This window comes from Helianthus annuus, chromosome 3 (assembly GCF_002127325.2).
Source record: "Helianthus annuus cultivar XRQ/B chromosome 3, HanXRQr2.0-SUNRISE, whole genome shotgun sequence".
NCBI classification, from domain to species: domain Eukaryota; kingdom Viridiplantae; phylum Streptophyta; class Magnoliopsida; order Asterales; family Asteraceae; genus Helianthus; species Helianthus annuus.
In genome coordinates this window covers 30,628,577-30,637,799 of record NC_035435.2, presented here as the reverse complement: position 1 = coordinate 30,637,799, position 9,223 = coordinate 30,628,577, and the positions used below count along the sequence as shown (strand labels likewise).

Genomic DNA, 9,223 nt, shown 5'->3' with positions numbered 1-9,223 from the left:
AAGAGCTGAGTGCGATGCACAACGTCTTTCACGTGTCTAATCTGAAGAAGTGTCTATCAGATGAAACACTCGTAATTCCTTTCAAGGAACTCACTATTGACGAATAGCTACACTTTACTGAAGAACCGATTTAGATCACGGATCGAGAGATCAAAACCCTCAAACGTAGCCAGATACCTCTCGGGCGAATTCGTTGGAACTCGCGACGTAGCCCAGAGTTTACTTGGGAGCGGGAAGACCAGATGAAGCGCAAGTATCCCCAGTTGTTCCCAAATGAAACCCCCAGCACTGAAGCTACGACTGAATTTCGGGACGAAATTCCAAACTAACGGGGGGATGATGTGACACCCCGTTGAAACGCTCTCACTCTTACTAGCTTGTCAGTGGCTGCCTTAACTTTCGGGACGAAAGTTCTTAAAACTTGGGGATAATGTGACACTCTAGGTTTTCCCGAGCAAACATCTTGTAATGACATTGTATGCATATTTGCTACTAAATGAAAGTTGTGTTTTATCTTGATGTTCTATGTGATCCTTGCAATACGTGTGTATATGTAGTGTATATATATATATATATATATATATATATATATATATATATGTAGTAGGCCGAGAGCACAACGGACCCGACTCGAGACCTCTCGGTCTCGAGTGAACAGTTGGGCCGATTGGGCCACACCCCTTCCTTAGCCCACTCATAATGCCATAGGGTGCACTTACTCGGGAGAGTATAAAATCCTTGCTTTAGCCGACTTACCTCTTTTGGAACAACAATCATTCTCCCAAATTCTCAAACATTCCCTCACTCTCACACCTTCTCACTCCCCCTAGCTTTCTCTCTCTAGAAAACCCTAAAACTTCACTAATCAACCCCCTCCATCCTCTCGGATCCAAAAAGTGGCAGCTTGGAGCTTGGAATCTAGCTAGTGTTTATCACTCGGGAGCTTTCTCTCAACTGTTATCACACACCCTTGTATTCGGACACCATCCGGTTAGTGTCTCCTATCGTTTAAAAGCATCATGTGTTAAGTGGTCTATTTGCAAATAGTTTAGATGATTACAAATGATCCTTGGATAATACGAATATTTGTGTGTTGAATGCAAATCTGTTTTGGCAAAAAAATGGTCATTGGTGTTGATTTGGTTAAAATTGTTAGTTATACATGATGTGCAAAATTTCCTTATGACAAGTGCATAAATATACATAGATCTAATATTGAACCGGAGCTTATGAGTTAGATATAGGGTCGCTGATGATGACCGAGTTATATGTTGAATTGAGTTTATGATGGTTGAATGAACATGCTTGCAAATGATGAACTAGATGAATGTGGGTTGAATATGATATGAACATATGATGAACTGTTTGAATATGACATGAATATTTGAAAAGTTGTGTGTTTGATCCGTTTGATTTAGGAATTAGGCAAGAAAACATGTTTGAGTGATTTAATTGGATAGTACACAAAATCATGAAAATGAAATTCTATTGGATAGTCCAAATGTTGCATATGTTCTAGAACCAGCAGGTAATGCGAGTCGAGACCCCCGGTTTCGACTCGAGACCATTAAGTTACAACTCGAGACCGCGGTGATTGCGACGTGAGACCATTGAGTTCCAACTCGGGACATACTTCAGGGACTCGAGACCAGCTTGGTCTCGACTCGAGATCTCGTGATCTCGACTCGAGAATGAACCCGAGACCTTTGAGGTTGCGACTCATGCCTGCACTACTCGAGACCAGAAGTCCCTGACTCGAGAACTCCTGGTTGCGACTCGAGACCGCGTGTTCTCGAGTCGAGACCACCTTATCTCGACTGGGCTGCTTACCTTAGTTATTGGGCCACAATGTGTTTTGGTTTGGGCTACCTGTTGACTGGACTATGTGTTAACTGTTACTGTTTCACCGTGCAATTATTAGAGCAGGCCCAATAACTCAATAGATAATTGTATGCATTCTATGTGTTAGATACATGTAGGATATACGTGATTACTTATATCCGAGCTTGACCCAAACTGACAACCATGTTAGGACGTGGTAACCAGCTTGCTTGACCAAGTAAACTAATCTGCCGAGCAACCCAAGGTGAGTTCACAGCTTTAAAGCATGCGTACCCGGTGGTTGGGAAACGGAACTAAAAGCAACGCTATCCCCTTGTGAGGGACACAAACCTACTTTTCACCCCTTATGCGGGACCTTTAGTTAATTACTATTTATATGGGATGCAACAAGCCATACTAAACGCAACTCTATTACTCAAGTCCCTACTACTTAATACCGATTAGTCGTCGGGGCCTGGAGAACGGGTTATTAGTTGATAGCGCTATTTAGGTCTTACCAGCCTCACACCGTGCCCGTGTATGGGATCGGGAGTGAACTAATAGACTCTGGCAATCCGTCAATGATGATAGAACATTGACAAACGGGGCACTTTACGGAAACGTACGGTCACATGAGTATTCGGTATTGGAAAACCAGTTTACTAGCTTACTTAAGGGGTAGCTCCCCTTGGCATAATATAAATGAGTAAATTAACTAGTGAAACAAGTTTTTGGAATTAAAAACTGGACAAACTCGTGAACTCGCCAACATTATGTTGATACCCTACTGCATGCTTTGCAGGTACCCAGTGACTCAGGAGCTTGCGGCTTGGGGATGTGTAGTGGTCGTCTTAACCCGTGTGTGGGGTTCTTTAATAAACTTAAACTACGAACTTTGTTTGAACTGTTTTGCCTATGCTTCCGCTATTTACCTAAACTATTATTTGAACTTACAACTTTTGAACTTGATTATAATATTTGCTAACCTTGTGGTTGGTTAGTATCATTTATGTTATTAATTAAATTGCTCAGTATAATTGGTGGCTGGATCTTGGTAAGTCGCGCCCCCAAGCGGTGGTACTCCGCATGTGGATTTTGGGGGTGTGACAATCATAGACCCCCTATACCATTACCTACAAAGGCTTATCGCCACATCTATTGAACCACACGAGCAGAGTCACGAATGGTGCAATGAGGGGGTTCTTTTTTACATGTAGTGTCTAATTTGGGGGCAGTTGTGTGACCTCGCTTACTGCCTCACCCAGTGGTTTGCGGTGGCACACCACAGACAGTTGTGATCGTTGTTGTATGGAGGGTGGCGTATATCACCCAGATTGCCATCTCATTGGGCCTCGTTCTGAGTGAGGACCCACAGATCACGGCGGGGGGCAGGGTCCCAACACATTGACGCGCTCGACGCTGATTGGCATACATATCACGCATGACTATGGCATTGGTATCGACCTTCACTTTCATGACCACAACAACACCATTTTTTCCCCATCCCCCTGCCAAACGAGTTACCAGATGAGGAGCCTGATGGTGATGATGATGCTAATGATCACGTCAAGCCTGAGGTCGCTCGGGTCGACAGAGAGCTCTCTCCGTCGCCACTGGTGCCGCCGCCGCAGGAGGTGCCTCAGTACCCCAGCATGTTCTATAGGTACGGATCAACGCCCACCACCCCCGTACTGAGGCCCTTTTGTTAAGGGCGATACATGGCGATATTCAGGCAGCTTGGGATCGTGGTCGAAGCCCCCTACCGATGCCGAGGTTGCCGTCACGACCGGGTCAGGTGCGCACCACTCAGGATCCCGGGTCGTCAGGCGCCACTCAGGATCCTCGGGATGCGGATCAAACGTTTTAGGATAGTTTGTTATCCTCTTTTGTATTTTGACTTGTTTATATATTTTTAATTATGTCATGTATAAACAAGCTTAATATATAGTTAAATTTACAGTTTCAATTTATTTATATTTGTGATGTTTATTTACAATGTTTAGATCCGATGGTTGGGTATGTATAATGTATAAAAAGTTTATGATGTATCACGATACGATACGACACAACTCAACAAGATACGATATGACACGATAAAAGATAAAACAAAATACAAATACAATACAATACGGAGCGATAGATTATCATATAAAATACAAATACGATACGATACATTACGATAAAATACCATACATCACGATACGATACGATATAATAAGACACGTAACGATAAAAATATAATACAAAATACAAATACTATACGATATAATAAAAAATACGTTACGATACGATACTAAGTGATAAATTATTTATACAAAATACAAATATGATACGATACGTTACGCGAAAATACAATACGATACGCTATGATAAAATAAGATACGTCACGATACGATATAATAAGTATCAATACGATAAAAATATAAAACAAATTATAAAACATGTAAAAACAAAAAATAAACACCAATAACCACACCCAAAACACCAAACTTTAACCTCCAATAAAGCTTGTTTACAATACGGATCATATAAGCCTATATGATCCGTATTAGGCCAGTCGTCAGACAAAGGCTGACCCTATCAGTCTGTCATATTCTAAAACCATAATCTATACGAATTGTATAGGCCTATACAGTCCGTATTGAAAAAAGACAAAGTGTGCCAATAGATTGACCGGTATGCCAATAGAATCCTCATTTATTATCTAACATTTGGCGCCAAAACACAATCGTAACATTTATTGGATTTAATGGTAAATAACTTCCATTGTTATTAAGAGTAAATAACTTCCATCTAGCATTGGACAGGAAGTGAAGATTTGGGTTTGAAATTATAAGTCTCAAGTTCAAATCTGATCTCAACTGAGTTTTAATGCAGTGGGCCTTCGGGCGGCAGGTTTTCCCTGTAACTTGAGATGGTGGGCTAAGGCAACCCAATGTTGTCTGCGATCGCGAACGTATAGAGTTGTCTTTTGCCATTGGTTTACCCCGGGTAGTCGAACTTTTATTTCCTTGGCCGTTCAAAAAATAGAAAACTTCCATCGTTAATCCTAAACTATTTACATATTAATTCAGTAATGATAAGTACAAGTAAGTTAATTACAAATAAAACATAGAAATTATTACCAAGTTAAGTTTATTATTAGATATCTTGAACAAGTTGTATACACGAAGAATGGTGAATTTGATTGTAAGTATGATGTTCAATGAATTTCCATTAGTCTTATTTCTGATCCGGAAGAAGAATCCACTTAAATAAGATACTTTTCGACGTTAAGTTTACATCTAAATGTATGAACCATAATCGTCTTGGATTACTGATTCCATATGTTGTCCTTGTGTCGCAAGTAATAAAAAATTAGAATCATTCTCGAATATAATGGATAGAAGTAAAAGTAGAAAAATACTGAAAACAAAAATGAACATTTTGGTATTATAAAACCAACAACTTTATTAAACGAAATGATAATTTGCTTTAAGAGACATATACAAGCATGATTACAATGCCCTTGAGTCTTGTTTATTCTGAAAAGAACTCATAAAAGAGTTCATTATTGATATCTTGCATGTATATTTGTTTGATTAGATCCTGAAAATTAGAAAATAAAAAAAGAATTAGTCAAAAGTTCAACCAATATTGTATAACTTTAACTTAAAATTTTTGTTTTTTTTTTTGTATAATTACCGGTTATACTCGATGTTAATCCTCCCTGCATCAGGGTTAGCAATCACTTGGAACGCCTCACGGGAAAGATCAACTTGATTTGGATTACATCCGGGACAAAGATCAACAACTGTAACATCAACACTCCTACCTGTGCAAGGTTGCAAAACGCCATCATTGGTCCTACTCGTGCAACTCACACGGTACCTCTGTCCACACGCAGCTCGGTTGTTAAACAAACCACTGTTTGCTGCTAGAATCATAACACCGCGGTCTTCGAAGCCATAACATGATGATGCTACATATATATATATCACAATGAAAAAGTCAAGTGAAGCTACGTGAATTAAGATAAATGAAACTAGTTCATTTTAACTAATATTCGTGTACTTACGAACATATGGAGGAGTGTAGAAAGTTGCTTGGCCAGCAATGGCATGAGCAACTGATGTAAGACATGCAACCATGGCGATCATAAAAAATGCCCTAGTCATCAAACCCATTTTTGGAATGTATCTTTTCGGAAACCTTTAATTTGGTTTGTAAAGTATTTTACTTAGTTTTGTGATTAGAAACACAAAAGTTGTGTCCTTTTATAGATAAAAAAATTAACATAATTGGAAGGCGAAAAAACGTGCAAGATTTTTCTTGTATATAGTCAACAAGATACAAATGGTTTACAAAGTCAGGGAAGTAGATCATGAATGTTACGTTATTGTTTACATTTCTCGACAGCTAATCTATCCATTTAGTTATAACTGTCTTACTACCATTAAAATAGTGAAAAGGGAATCGATTTTGATAATTCACCAATTACTAGAAAAATGGTTTTTTTTGCTACAAAACTTTTTGACAAATTTCCCACAACTTAATTTTGGCGAAACAAGTTTCCCACAAATTATAGACAAATATTAAAAACCATAAATTTCCCCACAATTTTTCGACAAGATAGTCACCAAACCTATATTTGTGGTAAAGTTAACTATGTTTCCAACAATGTTCCCACAAAACTTTGTTTTTTTTTAATTTATTAACTTTTATTATTAGTTAGTGTAATTTATAAAATCAAATAAAATTCAAAACAGTGGCAAAATTGTGGCAACTTTTTGAGAAATTACCCACAAATTTTAGACAAATATTAAAAACCATAATATTAAAAATAACTAAATTAAATATCTAAAATATATGTTTTGTGACAAATTTGTCGTTTAATAGAAGGAAAAAGTTTATTACAAAATTTGTAGGAATTTTGTCGCACATCTTGCAACGAGTTCGTTTGTGGGAACATTGCCACAAGTTTGGTAGGAAAATTGTCGCTCATTCCATTTCCGACGAAGTTTTTTTCACACAAAAAGAATTCATGAGAAATTTGTTGCTACTACCTATTTCCCACAAATTTGTCACAAAATACGCCGTGAGAAAAAATTGATTTTCTAATAATGATTTTAACCTTAAGCTGCAGATTACATATTTTCTTTTAGCTTTTAGTCATTCCTATTGTACGCACATCAAACCGATACCAACAACCAATCAAAGTTGCATTGCAAATTTCATTATCAGCCGAATATATCAAGTACATGGATGTTCAATATCCAGTCTCCAGTATCTAACCGATTAAATCATTCCTAATAGTTAAGTACATGGATGTTCAATATCCAGTCTCTAACCGATTAATTAAACCAAAAAACTAAACAAACCGAAATCATTTAAAACCAACCCTACAATTCAAACTGAGGAACTCAAATCAGAATAGATGAAGTGATCTTGTTATTATTAAGGTTTCTCAGTTTTAAGCCAAAACCAAACTACCTTCAACATAGAATTTTAGTTCGGCATTGCCAACTTCAAATTTGTTCGGTTTGGTTTTGCAAATTTTAAGTTTGTTCGGTTTGGTTCACCAATTTGACAATTCAAACAGAGATAACTGAACCGATAAACATCATTAATTAAGTCAAACAAATTCCACCAAACTTTTTGTCACTTCAAGTGAACATCCCAATAGATTTAGAGGCTCTTTATTTACCTTTTAATAAGGTTTTTAATGGTTCAGATCTTTTACTGATTCAGTACTGAAGGGGTATGGTCCCAAATCTCGCACCAAAGCAGTCGTGAGTGACCATCACCCTTATCAAATACTCCACCGGCAAGGACTTATCTGTGTCCGTGCGGGCACGCGCGAAAACTGATACCGAATCCAATCGGTAAAGTGATGAGAAGACTTACCTTGTGTATGAAAATGGATGTCATACATAGCGATGCGGTTTAACACCGCATCCTATGAACATTTTCATCACGACAGGGGATCTAGGTAACAACAACAGTTACTGCATATGGCGATGCGGCCTAGCACTGCATCCTGTACACATCTTCATCAAAGCAGGCGACGCGAAAACGACCGCAGTTACCGCAGATAGCGATGCGGTCCGGCACTGCATCCTATCCACAGAGTAAGTGGGGCTGACACCTTAACAGCAAGTGGCACCAATGATGGTCACCTGTCAGCCCACACGTAAGCAGCACTGGCACACAGACTGACAGCAGCAATGGGGCGTGGTGTCACCTCCGTGACCGACAAGCCTGACACACCTGCAAGGGGCTGCGTGTTGTCAGTCTAGCCACTCAATTACCCTCCTCCACTCCTCGGCTATAAATATCCATCCTGGACCAGGTTTGAGTTATCGCTTATCAAACTCTCTCACTCGTACTACTATCACACACTTTGCTCTCAAACAAATTACTGATTCACACGCCGTATAGTGGTAACAAGGAGCACCCCCCCCCCACCCCATCCTCCTTGTTACGAGTCACGATGTGTTTCCCTTGTGCAGGAGACGGATCAGCGGACGATACAGCCATCGATCCTCGGAAAGAAGGGATTAACCCTACTTGACGAGACCAGTGAATTAACCTCCCTTGGTTAACCACTGTTTCATCAAGTACTTAATGGTTTAGATTGTTTGTTTCGCGAGCAGATGTCTGACTGGTTCAAACATTTGTTTCTGAATGATTAAGCATTATACTTAGTCGGAATGGTTAAGACCTCTAATCTGAATTGGTCTGACATTTCCCTTTAAATTGTTAAACATTATACTGGCTCTTAATGATTCAGACCTCTTACTGGTTAAGCACTTAATAGTTTAGATCTCTTACTGGTTAAGCACTTAATGGTTTAGATCTCTTACTGGTTCAGCACTTAATCATTTAGAAGTTCCCAAACAACCCGTTAGTGATGTCAAATTTTTTAACTTATTATTAAAGTTTGAATTAGCATATATCTCAATGTGGTGGTGGTCCTTTGGCAAAAGTAAAATCTTCAAATATATGGGTTTGAAGTTCAAATCACATAGACGACAGAGATTAAAAGATATTAGCCGTTAAAAAGATATATATTTAAAATGTCAAGTAGCATGCAATTTAGTTTTTTTATTATATATATTTATACTACCATATAAAAAAACTCTTATATACAACCATGTAATTTTTTTTTAATATCAACTATCCATGTAATTTAATTTTAATTTTGAGACAATTAAGAAAATCTACTATGCGTTTGATCCTCTCCAATTCTTTATGCATATATTTAAAAATGCGAAGTCGCACGCTATTTAGTTTTTATTATATATATATATATATATATATATATATATATATATATATATACATACTAGATAAAAGAACTCTTATATATAACCCATGTAACTTAATTTTAATTTTGAGACAGCTAAGAAAATCTACAATG

At 38.1% G+C, this 9,223-nt stretch overlaps 1 protein-coding gene across 1 annotated transcript; it reads right to left on the bottom strand.

Moving 5' to 3' along the window:
- Positions 1 to 5,224: 5,224 nt before the first annotated feature.
- LOC110927644 (EG45-like domain containing protein) lies at positions 5,225 to 6,057 on the bottom strand. The gene is made up of 3 exons (XM_022171147.2): positions 5,879 to 6,057; positions 5,506 to 5,782; positions 5,225 to 5,409 (listed from the first exon to the last, which is right to left on the bottom strand). The coding sequence occupies exons 1-3, from the start codon at positions 5,985 to 5,987 to the stop codon at positions 5,403 to 5,405; spliced, it is 393 nt and encodes a 130-aa protein (XP_022026839.1). The 5' UTR covers positions 5,988 to 6,057; the 3' UTR covers positions 5,225 to 5,402.
- Positions 6,058 to 9,223: the final 3,166 nt, after the last annotated feature.

Excerpts from the sequence above, each read along its gene's own strand:
- LOC110927644 (XM_022171147.2), bottom strand. The coding sequence starts at position 5,987 with ATGGGTTTGATGACTAGGGCATTTTTTATGATCGCCATGGTTGCATGT. Across the intron at positions 5,783-5,878 it reads CTACACTCCTCCATATGTTC|CATCATCATGTTATGGCTTC; the intron begins GTAAGTACACGA and ends ATATATATGTAG.